We start from the raw sequence: 19,520 nt of genomic DNA, 5'->3' as shown, positions 1-19,520 counted from the left end.
CTCATTAGATTGACTGTTTTAACAGCTGCACACAAACAGAGCAAGTACAGTAAATCCACATTGTTAATGAGGTTGGCAGGACAACAGTGTGTGTTTAAATGAGAGCCGTGATAACAGAAACAATAGCGAAGCCTGTCCTGCCAGCTTCGTACAGCGCTTTAAATGTAAAAGCTCCAGAACCTCATAAAATTTGCGATTCCTTAAATCCACTTCATGATTACCTGCTTGTTTTACAGTAATACGACTGAGCATCTATTTTATTCATCATTAGTTGTTTATTTCCTGAAAAAACAAAGCCCATTTATGTACTTTTTTGGTTGATGTACAGGCTCTGTGGAGATTTTTCGTTCCTCAGAGATTCAGTGGCCAAAGATCCAGTTTTCTTCCCCTTCACAGTTCAAATATGTGATTTTGTTGCTGCTGTACACTTTTTTTTTGTACTTGTGTAACTGGATTTTGCCTCATGTTCAACATGTTGTGTTCAGACTCCTTGGATATACTGGACTTTATACATTCTGAGTTGAAGTCAAAACAACCCACCTGATCCTCCGCTACACCCAACCAAATAAATGTAAAGATGCACACAAATGATAGTGTTGAAAGAACGTTTGCTAATTTATAACTTCTGCAATTCCTTTCAAAAACAGCTAAATATTCCAGAGGCACATGGGGCAGCAGAGAAAAGAAACAATGAGCCGACTTAGCTTTGAAACTGGAAGACGTCCAGCAGTGCCATGAGAAATGGTGCGGAGACCAGCGGCACCCTGGAACAACCCTCTATCTCTACAGTTAAATGGTAATGTACATTATTTTTTAGCTAGTTTTTCTTTTTATACATATATACATATATATATACATATACATATACATATATATATATATATATATATATATATATATATATATATATATATATATTATATATATATATATATATATATATATAAAAAATATATATATATATATATATATATATATATATATATATATATATATATATATATATATATATATATAAATAAAAGAAGTGGTCTTGTGGAAGTGTTGCAACTCAGAAAATCCATTTGCCTGAAGTAGACTTAAAGCCAAGAGACTCACCTGTGCACAAAAACACAAGAAGTGGGGTCTAGAAAAATGGCAATGGGGGTTCTGATCTGATGACTCAATATTTCAGTCAAAATTTGCAACAAATTGTTTGCAATTATATACACAAACTGCTTTTAGCATACAGAATGTGCTCATCTGCCATCAGGATCAACTTAGAGTTCAGCATCTTGCCCTTAGGACACATTTGAGGGGCCAGGGATCAAACCACCAACTTTCTAAATAGTGGTAAACCTTCTGAGCAATCACCAACCTGAGAATAAGTGTCTGCATGCAACAGTGCAGCAGTGGATGTTACTGGGAGGTCCAGAGCTGCATTTCTGCGAGGTACAGGAAGATCAATCAGTACTGCAACACCATCAGGGAGGCGACTGACCATCCCAGATTCATCCTGCAGCATGAAAACGAACATATGGACCCAGAGCCAGAGTCACACAGAACTACCTTCAGCAACACTAGAGACCAAAGCAGTGGAGGCAGTTTAAACCTGTAACAAGCTCTTCGAGATGCCAAGACAACCTACCTGCCCAATACATGGAGTATGTCTAGAAAACTGGTGCTGCTTGAGAACCTTGTATGAAGTTAACTGAGTGAGAGCTCATTCACAGTAATGTATAAAAATGACCTCAGACAGAAGACAATGAGAGTGACACTGTATTTAAATCATTTAGTTTTTGTAAAAAACTAAGAAAGCACAAATTACATACATATCCATACAGTTTTCAGCAAGTCTTAAGCGTCTTGAGACAATTTGGCTGTAATTGGCACTATATAAATAAAATTGAATTGAAGTCAATAAATGGTAATACTTCATTGATCTTTAAATGATAACATTTTGAACATCATGATAATCATATTTTCAGTGAGAGGTGGTAGTTTTTCACCGACTCATTCACACAGCGTCTGGTCTGTGTGACATCTGAGGAGGGTTAACAGCTACTTCTGCTCCAGTCAGCCATGTGCCGCGTGTTTACGGTGTAATCAGACTTATCTGTCTGTAACCAGCTTTGTTTTTCTCAGCCCTGTTGCAGTCAAATTATATTCATGTGAGATGGTGCAACTGTGTTTGTAATACCTGCTGGTCTGGCTACAGCCCTCCTCAGGGGATTTTCAAGCATCAACTTAACAGACCTCCTTTTGACCATTTGCGCTTCGATACGTTTCAATATTCAGAGAGGTGAAACCAGTTTGCTGGGAGAATGCAGCTGCTCTGGAGGCCGTTTGTCATGTTTAGGTGCAGATTTCAAAACAATACTGTGATGTCCAATGTGTGAATTGTATCAAAAAACTGTGTCAGAAGCATGACCAAATGTACAGTGAGCTCATCACATGGTATCCACAAGACGGTGTGCCTTTGAAAAGCAAAAGTTGCATATAAACACAGCCAGGAAATGTACTTCTGTTTAATTACATTGAAAGTTAAAAGGCCGCCAGTCTTTGTTTGGGCAGTTCAGACTGTGTACTTGTCCTCTCCTTGCCTCTGAGCTTTGTGGTAGTGGGTGTAGCTGCTGTACAGCTCGTTGAACACCTCTCGGACTCCCATCTGCAGCCCGGCCATCAGAAACTTGATATCCTGCTCCACACACAGGTCCAGTATCTGATAAATGCCCTCAGTTAGATGCAGCTTCACATCTGGTCGCAGAGTAACCTAGCGAGGCAATTGAGAAAAAGCAGAAGACAGCAGAGGAGACGATGAGAGAAAAGACCAGATTTTTAAATATGACAAAAGCAACACAGATAAGTCTGAGGTCAAACAATGTTTCTCTGCTTCATTAATCACATCTTTGTTTCACTTGTTGATATTCCATCAATGTGCTTTTATACAAGGCAGTCATGATGCTGCCTCTGGTTCCAATGTCTCTGCTTCCCCATTTCCTACACGCACTATACCAAGATCCTCTTTTCATGGTAACATGATACTATATCTGGCAATACGCTACAGCCTGAGGGACAGCCTCAGGCAAATATATCAACCATAAATTATGTGTCAGAATAGCTGAATAATTATTTAAGTGTTACATTCTGCTTTATGTTTCGATTAGAGGCATCAAAGCACAGACATCACCAAACCTGGAAACATGTGCAAATGTTAATAGCAGGATTACTGACACACAGCATATATTCAAAGAGGTAAAATTAAAACAGAGGGTTAATCACAAAAAAAAAAGGATACATAAATTTGGATTTAAACTGCCGGAGGCATAAATGAAAAGAAGAGTTTTCCTATTGGTATCATATCCATGTATTATTGTTATAATCTTTCCACTTTGCTGTTAAATTTTAAGTTAAGAATCAGCTTGTTTCTGTCACTGTTGCTCTGAACTGAGCTGAAAGCTGAGTGGACAGCATTATTTTTAAACCCCACTGAAGTTCAGACCTGAAATTCAATACAGGATTTTGTCAAATGATCCAGAACAGTATAATATGATCCAGCCTACACGGACTAATAGTGTTGCAGAGGATCATGAAAATAAGGAGCTGAATACATTTCATGTGCACCTGAGTGACAGAAGCAGAGCAGTGGAACACAACCAAAACTAATTACTGCAGTCAGCGAACCCTGCCTAACAAGCCACGAGGATATTCAATAGCATTTGGTTATTCATCTCTGTTACACAACACCCACAGAGGTATACAGGTGTTACACCGCATGACCTGATGGTATCTACGGCGACCGCAGTCTTCAGACCTTTGACATACATCATGACAAAGAGTGAGCAGGTGACGGCTGCTCTGTGTACCTGCTAAATGATCCGATAAAACAGCGTTCACCTAATGACAGGGTTCATGTTATGAGGGGAACAAGCCATTGCGGGTTTTGTGTACTCAAAGACAGCCAATTAAATGATGAGGATGCCATTTCTGCACTAAACTCAGGACACATTAAATAATTCTAGCAATTAATGAGTTTTATTGGATGGTTGTATGAATGTTTTTTTATGAATGTTTTTATAGTGATGGGCTTACATATTTTTTAGATTTTATTTTATTTTATTTTTTTTAATTTATTATGCACTTTAAGGACTGCACTTTCAATTTTGTTGTTCTCGTACAATGACAACAAAGGCAATCTGATTCTGAGCAAGAGTCTAACCCTAACTGTTAGAGCTAGTGAAAAACCAAGCATCTTCATACCTGATGCTGTTATTACACCTGGATATGGATTCAGACATGGACCTGAATATTTATGTTTGTTTGTAATTCTGCTTTTCCATCTGTGAATGTAAATGGGAACATCTTCTACTGCCCTTATTGAGGTTTGTCCTCCTTCGTTTCCTTCATAAAATCTTCAGACTTTCCTTCTCAACCAAATTGTGGAACAGAGCGGAGGGCGTCATATGTTGTACTACTGCAGAGCTCTACAGTACAATCTACTGCCAGTAAACAAGACTGGCTCTGCTGAATTGCACACTGTAATATTTGGGCAGATTAACACTGAGAAACTTCTTTCAACAGTGTGATTACCTCTATCTGCTGATGCTGTGTCCATTTGCAACTGCAAGTGTACACGTGACATGTTATTAGCTAAAACTAAACAGGCATACCGAAAGAAGGTTAGATGTAAAAGTTGATTTTACACACTGAAGTCTGTTGAGGTGTACCAGAGTCCCACTGTTGTGTAAAGCCTTCTCAGAGAGGTGTGTATGTGATAAATGTCCTACATCCCAAATCACCAACTGCCACTGGTTGAGTTTCACTGTGGGTAATGCAGGTGCCAAGTTTTGACAAGAGGGCAGAGTGTGCCGAATAAAAAAACCCAGAATATTTTAGTTTTGCTGCATCCATCATCATGATTCTGACACTGTGCAATGATCACTTAGTTGTCAAAGAATAGCAGCTAAGACTTGTTCAGTATAAAAAGAAACTCCACCAGCTGCTCTACTAGCTGCAGCTCCTGTCTAATAACACCTGGCTGCTGCATAAGTAGTTCAGTCCAGCTGAGTGCCAGCGACGGCTAAATTACGTCTGGCTCACAAAGAGGACCATCTCTTTGGTCCTCCATTAAAAGCACAATATAAATCCAATTTTAGGATTCCTACATGATTCACACAGACTTCAAAGAATCATAAAACACCTCTACCACACTGTTTGTCTTCCTGTCTCTGCCTGTCCGTCCGTCTGTCTGTCTGCATGGGTACTTTAATGTCTTCCTCTGTGTGTGAAACTCTGCTGGAAACTGCTGAGTCAGGCTGGCGTCATGTTAAATACAGTCTGGCAGCAGAAAGGAGCCGCGCTCCTGAGCCAGACGTGACTCACTGTACTGAGGGAACATCCAGCCCAAAGCTCCACTCCAGCACATGGAGTTACAGTAATCCTGGACCTGCTCGCTCAGATTTGGGAACATCTACAATTTGGCCGATGGAAATGCTTCCCATCTCCGCTGCTGAGCGTCAGCGTCTCCGTCACTCAGCTCAACGGGTAGCAGACAAACTGTGCAGGATCAAAGGATCAGCTGAGATCCTGCTGCCTCTTCCATACATGTGTGTGTGTTGTGTGTGTGTGTGTGTGTGGAAGTGTGTCACTCACAGCTGCAGAAAATCACAGAGGATGACAGATGGCTTCAGATGAGGAACTGTATTGGCTTTGTATGATATTATGACTGTATGCGGTTTTGTGTGTGTGCTGTGTGTGTTTTGTGTTGTGTTGTGTGCTGGCATTTCACTGCTCTGTCACCAAATTGTAAAACCATCAGAATGAATAATTTTCCAGTGCAAATATTGGTTAAAAAAAGAGACATGGAGAGCTGTTACGACTGCGGTCGTTTATGTAGTTTCCTGTGCTGCGTGTGTCCTTTTTATGTCCCTATCATGTATGCAAATAGGGCTGCGCCGCACCACGGCCACGGTTGGACGCCAGGATGACCGGTCGGCACTGGATTGGTTGGCTATACCAGGAAGACCGCGATATAAAGGCGGAACCGTGACGTCGTCTCCGGGTCAGAGGGCGTGGCTACATCCTACCCTGCTTCCAACCTACACATCAGCACACTTGGGTTCCAGTGATCGGCTGTGATTTAGGGATTTAATATTGAGTAATCACAGTGAGCAGCCACCTTTTGTTTAACCGGCTTTTTCTCATGTTAAAGTTAGGATAGGGAGGTTAGACTTTGTTGTTCTTTTTACCTTTTGTTTTTGGCAGATCAGTTTTGGGTTAATAGCTTAGTGGCGTGTTGTCTGTTATTTTTGGTTTTGCTCACTGTCGCTTTCAGTTACCAGTCCCCATTGTTTCAGTTCTTAAATTTGTTGAGAAATAAATACCTAAACTTTATGCGAAAACGTGTGTTGGAAATGCTTGGGACCAGGGGAAGGATGCCTCTTCGTGTTACGCACAGTGACCCCTAGACCTGGGCAACAGAGCATTCAAAATGTGTGTGTGTGTGTGTGTGTGTGTGTGTGTGTGTGTGTGTGTGTGTGTGTGTGTGTGTGTGTGTGTGTGTGCGCGTACCTTCTGCAGCTCTGTGACGTACTGAGCCACCATGAAGGCTGAAAGCACGGTGAAGCTCTCAGCTGCAGCAGCGATGTGAGAGTACATCCTCTGTATCAGTCTGGAACACTGCAAATAAACGTCACCATCGGCACCTTCACAATGGACAGAGTTTACAGTTAGTTTAATGAGTTTAATTTGTCCATATGTAGCACATAAAGTTAGTCTATTTACACATTACACCTGGGATTTCTTCTCTTAATTTGTATTTAAGGCTAATACAACAGAATAAACTGGTCCGTAAGAACGTCAAACATTAAAGATGTTTCTATGGTGACCAAGTAGAAATGTTTGTAACAGATGTCTGCAGTTCCCAGATTTAAGATTTCAACTGAAAGATGAATCGAAATTGTCTTTAGTTTTCTTATTTTCTGGGAGGCTACTGCCTGCGGCGTAGAAATGTGATTGAACATGACACAGAGTACCTGTCAGTTCCAGTTTACACAATGCAATTAGCTCTCTTCAGCAATATGCAGCGCTATTCTTGGTACATTTCAAGGACAGGAGGGCATCAAATTACAAGTCAGACCTGGACTGAATCATATATGCTAGTAATCTACTGACAGTTTTCTGATATCACACGAAGCACCTGATAAACTCCCCTGCTTTTCATCGTGCTTTCAAAAGAGAACACCTTGATCTACCTGATGCACCAACTACGCTACACCAAACAATTATTTTCACAAACAAATGTAGAACATTTCTGTTGGGGCAAAAAACTTTATTATTTGACAATACAACACGTTTATTTGCCCTATGTGAGTTACCTGTGTCGCTGTCTCCTCTCTGCCGACCCTCCTGCATGATAGAAGCCACCAGACGATAAAAGACGTTTATGAAAGACGGAGCTGCGTTCAACATCACCTGTCCACAGAGAAGAAGTATATAGTCATGCAAGTATACATACACCTATCAGTCGCAATGTTAAAACCACTGCCAGACAACAGAACTCCCCAGTGCCAGGTGCCTTCCTTTAGCAGAACAACGCACCAAACCACAGCACAAAAACTGATCAGGAACAACTCGAGAGACAAACAAAGAACTCAAGGCACTCCCTAAATCCTAATCTGATGGAGTATCCATGGGATGCGTTAGAACAATCCCAGTGCACTGAGGCATGAAACCCAAAGAATCTGCTGCTAACATCTCGATGGCAGACACCACAGGACACCTCAGCGGTGCTGTGTCTATGCCCAGAACAGTCAGAATCAATCAGAAAGGCCTCCACAATATTAGGCATCTGGTTTCAGTGTTACAGTTGATCACTGTATTTTGTATCTACTCTTCCTCACAGATAAAAAGCTGTTAAGCTCTATGAAGAGCTCCGCTGGTATTGCTTTTAGGCACAGTGACTGCAGACCACACTGTTTGTGGTGTTCATGGGAGTGTTTGGACGTATATTCTTAAGGATTTCCAGCTGACTTCATAGAATATTACTGCCTACTGACAGCTCTAATACGCTCGACGTTCACATGAATCCTGCTCAACCAGATGTCTTGATGCGATACTGTCATAGAGTACCATAATAAAATTATTCTGAATTAAAAGACACTTTTAAGGAGAAGTGAAAAGTTTTCCGACATTCAGATTCAACAGAGAACTAAACACAGAAAGCATTTTTAAAATATGGAGAAAGCAGTCTGAAATATCCATTTCTGACGTCACTTTCACTGCTTGAGCCGTAACAGAGCAGTCGCAAACTCGCTGCTCGCAAAACAACTGAGGTAAAAGTTGGATTCCCATGAGAGCTACGTGTGCGTTTCTGCCTATACGTCTCTCTTCTGGTGCATGTTCAAGGCCTGCAGCCGACTGAAGGAGGGATGAAGAGGCAGAGTGAATATAAACGAGGGAGGGATGATGCCACCGGCTCTGGTTGGAGCTCAGCGATGGTTTCCATCGACTTAAACCCGCTTCATGCCAACTTACTCTGCATGCCAACCTCCCTACCTCTCCCCTCCCTCCTCTCTGTCCTATCACACCTCCTCTCTCCAGCTCACACCCCTCATCTTCATTTTGTCCTCAAACTTTTCTTGTGTATCACATTCTTGCCAAACCCTTTTCTTTTGTTCTCCAGCTTATTCTCTCATCTCTTTATCACTTGTGTTTAATTCCCTCCTATGAATGCACTCTGCTTTCCTTCACAGTGTCCTTTCTCCTCTCTATTATACCTCCCCCCCTCCCTCTCTGTCGGTCTCCTTTACTGTCTCTTGTACGCACAAACATCTGATATCAGTTAGCTGGTTCCTGGCCTGTTTTATTCAATGCAGCTGCCCCAGTTCTGTCCTGTTGTCACTATTTCTCAACAACAACAACAACAAAAAAGAAACTGTCAACATTTCAGAGAGTGACAAACTGGAAAATTATCACATTAACACCAGCACAACAAAAAGCAGTATGTGGGCAGGAATGTGTATGCTCCCATTTAAAACCTTAATGCACCTTTCTTTAAGGAATAACAGAATGTCTTTCCCTTTCTGATTCTTTGGGTGTACTTTAAACACTTCCAGTAAAAGCCAACCATGTGGACGTTATGAGGTTTTCATGCAGCTGCAGCACGACTCTGGTGAGCTGCAATATCCTTTGGTCCAAAGCGACATTCCTCTGGGGCATCCTGTGGGCACACATGCTGCATTTTCTTCAAATCATGGATTCAAACCAGCGATCTTGACCTGTAGTGACCTTCATTACGCAATTTGGTTTCATAAGTGGGGAGGGTGGTTATTTTTGTCTTAACTACAAAGAGCAACCCTAAGACTGATGTTTGGAGGATGGTCAGTAAGCACAAATGGCTTAATCATTATTTTTAAACCAACTAAATGCCCACGCACTGGATGACTTTGAGACCTGAATAGTGTCTACAATAACATCAAAAAGGTAAAGCAATCTGTATGTTGGTGAGAGGCAAAACCCAGGACAAAGTAAGTCAACAAATCACCAGTGAATGCTTCAAAAGTGTAGATGCTGAGAGTGTAGAGTAGTAACTTCACATAACTCACATCTTTAAATGACTTGAGAACAAATACATGAATTGTATTACATGAAAAATCTAAGTTGATATAGTTTAGGCAGTAAATGGTAATTTTCTGAACACACAGCTCTCATGTAAGAACATTTCTTTGATCTTCTTGCCATCCAAATAATGATAAATATTCATCTATAATGAAATAACTTTTTTTTACACTACTCTGCCACTTTGCCTCATTATCATTTCACTTCCTCACTCCACCAACAGCTCATTTTCCTCCTCGTACCTGAGGATGACACTGGATGATGGCAAACAGCGCCTCATGAACAACCAAGAACGCTGACTGGTAGACGGGTGGGGTCAGCTGGTCGAGGGGCACCGACTGCAGCGCTACAAGGACCAGAGTCACATGATGAGGGTTGGTGATAAGTCCCTCCCCCTGGCGCAGCAGTGATGTCATTGATGTTACCATGGGAACGGTAAAAGGGAGAGTCAGGGAGACATCCTCACTGGATGCTCTTACCAAGAACTGTAACATAAAGATGAAGCACACAGTGAAAGTTACAAAGAGAAACACAATCAAACACGAATATAAAAGCAGGGACACAAAATATTTCAGGGATTTTCTTCATGAGTGAACTTGTTACAGCTTCTGGAAGTAACTAACTCCCAAATTAGATAGGAAACTGACAACACCAACAGGCCTTTTTTTTTTTTACACTGGACATTTTGACTTATTAGGAACAACACAGGTGTTACTAACAATGTAAACAATGGTTCAGTTGTTCAAGTGTCCCAGTAAACCTTGACAGTGAGCCGACATGCACAACACCAGCTGAAGCAGCTAAAAGGAGTTCAGCCATCACTGATTTAATTATTTACACCTGAGATTTTCCTACTGTGACAAACTGTCTCTTGTAAAAAAAAAAAAAAGAAAAAATAACCAGGCCTGGTATGCTGGAACAAATTCTGATAAAATAATCTTTTTGGGATATGGTACTACTTTGTCCAGTTCCACAGCCTGCTGATCAAGAGCTGCACATTAAAAAAAAGGAACTTAACAAAAATTCTGCTACTTTTGTAACATTGAAATTTAATGCCGGTAAAATATTAATAACTTTGGACTATTAAATGGATGTAGTCTCACACTGTCCGGAAGAAATATATAAACTACACATTAGGCAGATAACATGGACATGGGGAGTGTGGCTAACAGGACAGAACAGCATGGTTAGCATATTAAAGTGCTGCGTGTGCATGTGTGTGTTCACCTGATGGAACTCATACTGACCAAAACAGCCTCAGTGGAAATTACACTGAGCAGGCATCCCAGTAAAAATCAGCAGACTGTGATTGTCACTTAGCTGCTGGGTCATTTAAGACGGCTGTTACATGTACATTCAGCAGACTGTCACTAAAATGACGCCTGATTTGGAGCAGAAAAACATAATGTGAACTATTCCCAGCATGGCACTGTCCCCTACTCGCCTTAGCATTGCTGTGCAAGTCATACTGAGAATTCTGTCTCTATGGCTTTCCTTTCATCTGCACATGAAAAAATGAGGAGTTAAAGAACTAAATTATTAAAATGTAATGATAGCTATTTTAGTGGCAGTATGCAAGAATCTCACTAAGCGAGTGCTTTAGATGCACAAAGACAGTTTCAGAGGGGCGTTTTCTGCACATATAACAAGTAAACCCTCATTCCAGTGAGTTGTTGTGTTGAATGAAAGTGTTTCTTCAGAGAGCTGCAGAAACACAATACTGTCTGAATTCTTTTAGCCTGAATGGGAGCTTCTCCTAAGAGGTTGGAAAAGAAACTGCCCCCATGACATAAGTTATCACTATAGATAGAAAATACAAAATCGGTTTCATTTGAAACTTCCCTTTTATTCTACACATATTTATAGATGCATATAGTAGCTTAACACCCATTACCATTCTGTAACCTGTTGTCCTTATTTAAATGCGTGTGTTTTATTTTGTGTGAGTACTTTAAAAACAAAGAAAACACTGAAGTCAAATTCCTTGTTAGTGTTCACATACTGTCACAAAAGCTGATTCTGAATTTGATGACTGAACTGACTCAAACAAATACAAGTCACAGTTTTGTATTTAAATACAAGTAAACATGTGCATCTGATCAGAAGTGTACAGCTGAAAGTACAGTTGTGATCGCTCAGATCCTATTGGGAAGACTGCAGCCTCAACTGACGTGGTCAATGTCAATAGAAGAATTCACTCATTCCTGTGCCAAATGCATCAACAGGCAACAACAAAAGTCAAATTAGTGATTTCTTTCTTTCTTTTAATTCCCAGCAGACTTTGCATGAGAAGCGCATCGCTGTCGGTTAAATACAACAGTCCATCAGGTTTTTGCCAACAGAAATTACGCACATGTTCATTTGCATAATGAGTGAGGAAGTGAGATCTAATCACAAGTGGTCACTTGTGGAGTTGGATTTTACTGCCTGGTGTGAACCGATGTACTTTGACTATCCACTTCTGATCGGATCACCCGAGATGCCTGTTAAGACAAAGTGTTGATAACTGCATGTGACTCTGCATGTGTCTGAGTGTGTTTTTCTCACCACCATAGCAGATAAAATCTGTGGTGCAATGAGCCACAGAGCTTTAGAGCAACCCTCAGGTAGCTGACAGCAGGACAGCAGCTTAATGATGATTACTGCAGATAGCGGCTCCTGGAGAACAGTGAGTAGGGGAAGAGTTAGTTCTGTATTTAAGGTCACAAAAAAAAAAAACCAAAGTCAACTTTCCTTCCAGTTAAGTAAATCCATCCATCCATCCATCCATTATCTATACACCGCTTAATCCTCACTAGGGTCGCGGGGGGGGGGGCTGGAGTCTATCCCAGCTGACTCGGGCGAAGGCAGGGGACACCCTAGACAGGTCACCAGTCTGTCACAGGGCCACATACAAAGACAAACAATCACTCTCACATTCACACCTACGGGCAATTTAGAATAATCAATTAACCTCAGCATATTTTTGGATTGTGGGAGGAAGCCGGAGTACCCGGAGAGAACCCACGCATGCACAGGGAGAACATGCAAACTCCATGCAGAAAGATCCCGGGAAAGCCGGGACGCGAACCAGGGACCTTCTCGCTGCAAGGCGAAAGTGCTAACCACTACTCCACTGTGCAGCCCCAGTTAAGTAAATGTAAACCAAAATTAAAAACATATATTAACATTCCTGAAAAAATAGATCAGACAGGAACCTTTAGAGATAAAAAAAATAAAAAGCTGTCATAACTTTCTTGGCCTCACCCTGTAGTTTCCTGCCCTCAGCTTGCCAGTGTCCAGTCCCTCCCTGATCATCAGCAGCAGCACATGAAACTGGCTTGTTGTATTTTTCTCCACCAGGTGGTGTAACAGCTCTTGCACCGATGGCTCCAGTTCACTAACATCATTTGAAGACAGCCAAGGAGCTGAAAGCAAAGTCAAAGTGTGCTACATTTAGGTGATGGAATCTTCTTATTTGCTTTGTGTCTTTTTTTAAATATACTTTAAAAGAATCCAACAAATTTGGCTTTAAACTTTAGCACTGAACACAGGAAACAGCCAAATCTGATAATCTGTCATCTTTGTGAAGACTCAGTAGCAAGCCTATGTCAGTATGTGCACGATACAGAGGTAATTTATGAGAGTAGAACACTGACAGACTGCACAAGAAAAAGCTATGTTTGTTCTTAATATGGACCCATATACCTGTCAGTAGGCTGTGTACATTCTGAAGTATCTGAACATAAAGCTCATCCAACTCCTTTCCTCCCTCCTTTGCCTCTCCTTGCTCCTCCTCCTGCTCTCCCTCGGTCTTCACCACTGCTTTGTAAAAAGCAGACAGAAAATGAAGAGAGGAAACCAGGAAGTCCCTGGGCCTGGGCGCAGAGCTTATTTCTTTGAGGATTTGCTGGCAGAAGCACTGATAGAGGGTCCTATGTGTCAGCTGGGTGCCACTCTGCTTGTCCTCATCCTCTACTGACAGTGAGGAAAGCTCAGAGTGCAGCATGACAGTAGCGACCTCGGCTATAAAGGCTTGACCGAGGATGCTGGCCGGCTGGATGTCGGCCTCACTCACAGCCTGAGGCTTTAGGACAGACTCGACAGCTGGTCCCAGTGAAGCAGTCACTCTTCTGAGCATTTGAATTAAGGTTTGATCCATTGGTTTGCTTCTTCCCAAATTAGAGGTCATTGCCTGGGAGAAAGATGTCAGAGACGCCAGCAGAAGATGAACAGATAACATGGAGGCCCCTGAAGTGGATACGGCAGTTTTTCTACTCTCCATTGCCTCACTAGTAAGATAAGAAGCAAACTGGTCCAGGTTGAGTCGAACGCTGCTGTTCCTCACTATAATCAACTGGACCAGGGATCTTATGAAGCCCTGCACTTCTTTGATTAAATCCAACCAACCTGGTCTGCATGTGGCTCGAAACCTTCCACTGTTGCTCTGCCTGAGGAGACACGACACGGCAGCCTGCAGCAGAGTACCACCATGGATGAGCTTCAAGACACTTTGGAAGTTTCTACTCTCCACAAGATAAGTCAGAATCCTGAGCAGCTTCCCGAGGAACAGAGCTTCATCTCCAGATTCAGGAGGATCTGTGGCTATCTGGTCTGGCTGACTGGAGGTGGAGGTGAGCATGAAGAAGAGGAGGAGGAAAATAGAGGAGAGATCCTCTGAGCTCATCCCATCTGGATTTAGGTTTGTTAGGATTTGGAGTAAATCTCCCAGCTCCTTCATTTGTGTCCCAGTCAGCAGTACAGGCACCTCTCCAGTTTTAGATGATGCTAATATGTCCTCAACTATGGTCTCTTTCTTCACCAGTGAGGACAGAGGCTGACTGGCAACTCTCTCTGAAGAGGGAGCTCCAGTTTCTTTCTCCTGAAATGCCAGTAGTGTCGGACAAACCTTGAGTGTATGTGCTGCCTTGAGCACACTGATAATCTTTTGTGTGAAGGACTGAACTACAGCAGAGAACAGTGAAGGCAACTCAGCAAGAATTGAGCTTTGAAGAAGCTGTGAAGATATGAGGGAGACAGTCAGGCAGCTGGACACCTGGTCTTTGGATCCGTCTGTCTGTCTGGTCAACAAAGAGCTTACAAGAACATTTGCTATGCAGCCAACATCTTCTCCACTCAGGTGGGGAACAATCAAAGGCGCATTTGATGTGATGAGATGCCAGTGTGCTACATGGTAGGAGCTAGCATTCACGCTGCTTATCTGCCCGTCCCACATCTGCTCTCCATCCAGACTCATCTCAAGATCTGATTTAGCTAAAATAAACTGGGCTCCTCTGTTCAGCAGTGCTGCAGTGTTGGATTCACAGAGTAAGGTGGTATCCAACAAAGCCTTCTTGATCTGCTGTAAAGTGAGGAGCTTGAGCAGCAGACAGCTAATGGGGCTGCAGGAGGGGGAGGGATGGAGATGTGCTGGTAAGATCTCCCCCGATAGAAGACTCTCTATGTGGGTTAGGACTGGAGAACTGGAACAAGCTTGGTCTTCATTCACTTTATTAGCTGCTGTTTGGGCTGAGTCGAGAGATGTGTATTTGCTGCAGTGGATATGGAAGAGCGTGTCCACTTCCACCCAGGTGTATCTGAGCAGGAGAGCAGCCTCCTGGGTCTTCTGCTCCCACAGTGCTCCAGTTTTTGGCTTCTTCTCTGTTGTCAACACATGTAGTAACTCCTTGACTAACTGCTGCATTGCCTCCATCAGGTTTTGGCTCTGCCGGACAAAGAGAACAGGAGACGCGTTGTCTAGCGTCTTTAGACTGAATAAAACAACATGAAGCAGTTGACTGAGAGAGGAGAGCTTCAGAGATACATCTTTTCTCTCTTGGTCCTCCTGCTCTCCATCAATCTCCATCTTCTCTTTCACCAGGTAGGGAAGTATATGTTTCTTTATGCTCTCCAACACTAGTGAGCAGATCTCTAGGCTCTGGGACGGGGGTGTGTCCAGAAGACAAGTCTTGAGGGACGTAGAGATGCCTTCAGACAGGAGAGGAGGTCGGAGGTCATCCAGAGCTGGCTGACAGATCACAGACAAGAGCTCAGAGAAGAGACGAGGCAGCTGGCGGAGCTTAGTGTAGGTTTGGAGGAGGCTGCACACCATGAGCTGTTCGGAAACAAACATTGAAACGGTGAAAAATGTTCCTCTGAATGTCCGGGTACTTTCATTTTCAATTATGGATGCGGATTTTTTTTTTTTAATGCAATCAATTTGTGAAATATAAAATGTAATTAACTGATTAACTCAAGACCTGTCTTGCCCGTTCCACTCGTGCTTCCATGCATTCAGCATTAACCCACGCTGCAGACAACAGTTGGTCCAGGTCTGGTTCAAGGATCAGATGATTGAGACTCAAAAGCACCTTTAAGCAACGGTACCATGCAGGTGTGCTGAAGGCATAAGACAGGAAGATTTTTAAGTATATGACCAAAGAAAAACACTGGGCAAAATGATTCTGATTGTGACAAATCTTTCAGCGACAATAAAAGACACATTAGCAGTCTGTTACCTTGGCTGGGCCTCATTGAAGAGCATTTGTCCCAAGGCTCTGTAAAAGCTGAGCTGGACCTCTCCGTGTCGAATCCTATCTGCAGCTACATTATAAATATCAGCTGACAGAGCCTGGCTGAGCAAGGACTCCACAGCCAGCAGAGCCAGGCTCCAGCTCTCAGGGGAGCAAAGGGAGGCTGGAGGTGACTTCTGCCTGGAGGAAACAGAGCCGGCCTGCTCTGCTTTGGCAGGTGAGACTGAGCATCCATCAATATGAAGATCTAATGCTGGGACCAATTTGATGAGAAAATAGAAACACAGCATCCTCTTCTCCTCCTCACCTTCTCCCCTCCCTTTGCCATATTTTTCCAGGAAAAACTTAAACAGCAGACACAATGTGTTGGACTTCACAGAGTAGTGCAGCGATGGCTCACAGTAGCCCTCGGCACTCAGCTTACAAAGTACAGCACTGACAGGCTTCAAAGGGCCTTTTGTCCCCCCAGAACCACGTTTCCCAGAATCTTCTTTTGATGGTAAGAGCTCGTCCTTGTATGAGTTCAGCTGCTCAGAGGGGAACAGTGCCAACTGTAGGATGGAATCTATCTTGATGCGGACGTCTCTGCAAAGCTGCTGACGGAGGCGAAGGTGTGTGTGAGACGACATAAACTCTCTGGAGGTCAGTAGGTGTCGGAGCAGGACCAGTGGCTGGAGCAGCTGGTTGGTCACCATAGTGAAGACTCTGTTGGTGTTGGCTTGTTGTCGCTGGACTGACAAATAACATGACAGCACCTGAAGCAACACCTCAAATAAATGAGCTGAACGGAGCTTTTCTTTTGGCTTGGTAGGGGATTTATTTCCATCTAACTCTGGCTGATCTGGTCGACTGCCAGCCATCAGGTCAGTTTGGAAAAGCTCCAAATTGATTGTAGGTTCAGTTTGATGACACTTATTCATCAGTTCATCTTGACATGTGTCACCCTCTGTCATGTTGGCCTCTGTGAGTAATGGATGTTGTAGTTCATGGCAGGCCAAAGAGGAGAGCTTGGCCAGCAGATCAACCATAAGTTCATACTTAGTGGTAAAAACCGACGAGAGTGCAGGAGAAGAGAGAATACCCTGACACACACTCAGTATGGTGGAGACACATACTGGTGACTTGGTGCCAGCGTGTTTACATTCCTGCAGATGGTCAAGCAGCAGCTAGAGGCAAACAGAGAACAAACTGTCAGCAAAACCTCCATATGTAAATGTAACACCCTGGGAGCTTTATGGTGCGTCCTGATGAGTATAAATACTACATCCAGAAGATTATCGGGACTTATCTGTCGGAAATGACACAAGGAACAATTGATTAAATGCGGGGGTGTTTCCAAGTCCCATCAATTCTCGCCTCCTGCTACATAATTACGTCACGTGATTCACTATCCTTACATAACGTATACATGCATAGCACACGCCTGTATCCAGCGCAAGGTCATTTTGTTTGTGGGTACATCTATATTAAATGGCCATATTCTATGTTGCTTTGATTTCTGATCATCAATAACTAATAAACAAATGCTGCATTTCTGACAACATCATATGGGGGAATGAACAGCCTTGGCGGAGTACTGTGCTCTCTGGGTGCTTTTCTTGTTTAACTGTCGATGTACCTGTGCCATGTTGAGCCTTAGACTGATGGTCTTTCCCTGCTTGAGCAGAGACTGGAGCTTCCGGCTGTGAAGCACGTCATCAAGGTAGCACCACAGACCTTCCAAGACATCCTGGGAAAACTCCACCTTTTTACTGTACCAGCCTGTGAGGGCATGGGTGCACCAGTCCAACAGCACCTACAGATGGAGAGGTCAAAGATGACATGTTGAGAACTAGACATCCTGTAGGGCAAAATTAGGGCGGCCACTTCTCACTGCTGAGGGTTCCCATTATCAGAAACACACCTACATTGAAAACAGGCAAAAGCATCATTATCACCCTTTGAACATGCAACAGCTCCATCTGTTACCTGTTCCTTGTTGGGCAGCAGGCACAGAGAGGAGATCCAGGCAAAACGAGCCAGTTTCAGCTTGTCCTCCCATGGAGTCTGTGGACTCTTTAGTTTCAGGTGGATACCTGAGTAGATGGCAGCCATCGCTGCTACTGGTGTGCAGGCCTTAGGGGATAGAGAGAAGATAAGAAGCTCATCTCATTTCACAGTTTTTAGCCACCTCACCGCCTCTGTCTTCCATTCTCCTGCTTGTGACCTGGAAATAAAATTGGGCATGCCACTATCAGGATATTTCAATTCCGAAAATGAATCTCAAGGATAGAGAGGGCTTGTTGAAGGAACTATACACAAGGAAGCACAGCTGTATCCTTGATGTATCCTAAGCAGAAGTCTGTATGGCAACTGTGATGTATAAAAGAGGCATGACATACAGCAGGAGGAGGACTAATAAATGTGTATGTATAATATGTCATGGCTTATTTGTCACTCTTATATGGTACTCAACCGTGTGTCTCGCCCCATTTATACTTCATGGAAAGTGTGTGTGTTTCACTTAAAAAGATAAAAATGCATAACATCCATGCATTCTTGTGACATTACGTCATGTTGTAAAGTACATTAAAAGTAAATACTATAAGCTATCCTAAACACTGTTCATCTGACAGGAACCACAATATACAGCTGTAGGCTGAAACAAACGTATTAGTGATGCAGCTGTGCCACACCTCACATTTGATTGACATCGCTATGATAAAATAGATCTGTCACTGGATAGATAAGGGAGGCTGTGCAGCAGAAAGAAAAGTGAACAGAAAGAGTAAAGCTAAATATTCTGGATAATCAGCAGTGCTTTACTTAGATGTAACTATCTAGACAACATAAAGACAAAGAAAAACACTAAATCTGAGGAGACAGGAAGATATATTTGCAGGTTGTTTCCCAGGAAAGTACCAAAGCAGCCACAAGCACTCACACCAGACCTGAATCTTCTTTAAAACATATTACTTTCTTTTACAATAGCTAAGAGCACCAGGCGACCAGATCTTGTTCCCACTCAGACACAAGAATGGTACAAGTGAAGAGATTTGCACAGTTTGTTGCAGGTGTGATGGACAGGAAAGTTTTAATTTTCCCATCTGCTTGAGTCTGACTGACTCCCACAGTTTACACAGACTGGCATGCCTTAAAGCTAACTACTAGCTACATGGCATACTCTTGCTAACGTCAAAACAAGCTAATACCTGAGCTGCTATTCGTCTGCACGCAAGCAAATCACCCCCGAGCTTCAGTTTTATTTGTTTAAGTTACACTTAAATGCACTTGAGAACATTTAACTAATTTAACTTACGGATTTTCTACCGGCACGTGTCTCCTGTTTTCAGATTTGGACGAACTTTCAACTTTCACCCTACCGGCCAGGCCAAAGCAATAGAGAATAGATGTACAATATCGGCCAACGTT

General features: G+C 42.7%; 1 protein-coding gene across 1 annotated transcript; it reads right to left on the bottom strand.

Annotated features, from left to right (window-relative positions):
• Positions 1 to 1,740: 1,740 nt before the first annotated feature.
• urb2 (URB2 ribosome biogenesis homolog) lies at positions 1,741 to 19,493 on the bottom strand. Its single transcript, XM_023272978.3, has 12 exons — positions 19,408 to 19,493; positions 18,078 to 18,224; positions 17,728 to 17,904; positions 16,095 to 17,275; positions 15,837 to 15,975; positions 13,285 to 15,691; positions 12,844 to 13,004; positions 12,145 to 12,255; positions 9,840 to 10,082; positions 7,356 to 7,452; positions 6,550 to 6,683; positions 1,741 to 2,752 (listed from the first exon to the last, which is right to left on the bottom strand). The coding sequence occupies exons 2-12, from the start codon at positions 18,201 to 18,203 to the stop codon at positions 2,555 to 2,557; spliced, it is 4,974 nt and encodes a 1,657-aa protein (XP_023128746.2). The 5' UTR covers positions 18,204 to 18,224; positions 19,408 to 19,493; the 3' UTR covers positions 1,741 to 2,554.
• Between the last annotated feature and the right edge of the window lie 27 nt (positions 19,494 to 19,520).

This window comes from Amphiprion ocellaris, chromosome 1 (assembly GCF_022539595.1).
Source record: "Amphiprion ocellaris isolate individual 3 ecotype Okinawa chromosome 1, ASM2253959v1, whole genome shotgun sequence".
Taxonomy (NCBI): domain Eukaryota; kingdom Metazoa; phylum Chordata; class Actinopteri; family Pomacentridae; genus Amphiprion; species Amphiprion ocellaris.
Note: the sequence above shows the minus strand (reverse complement) of the source record. Positions and strands in the feature narration are given on the sequence as shown.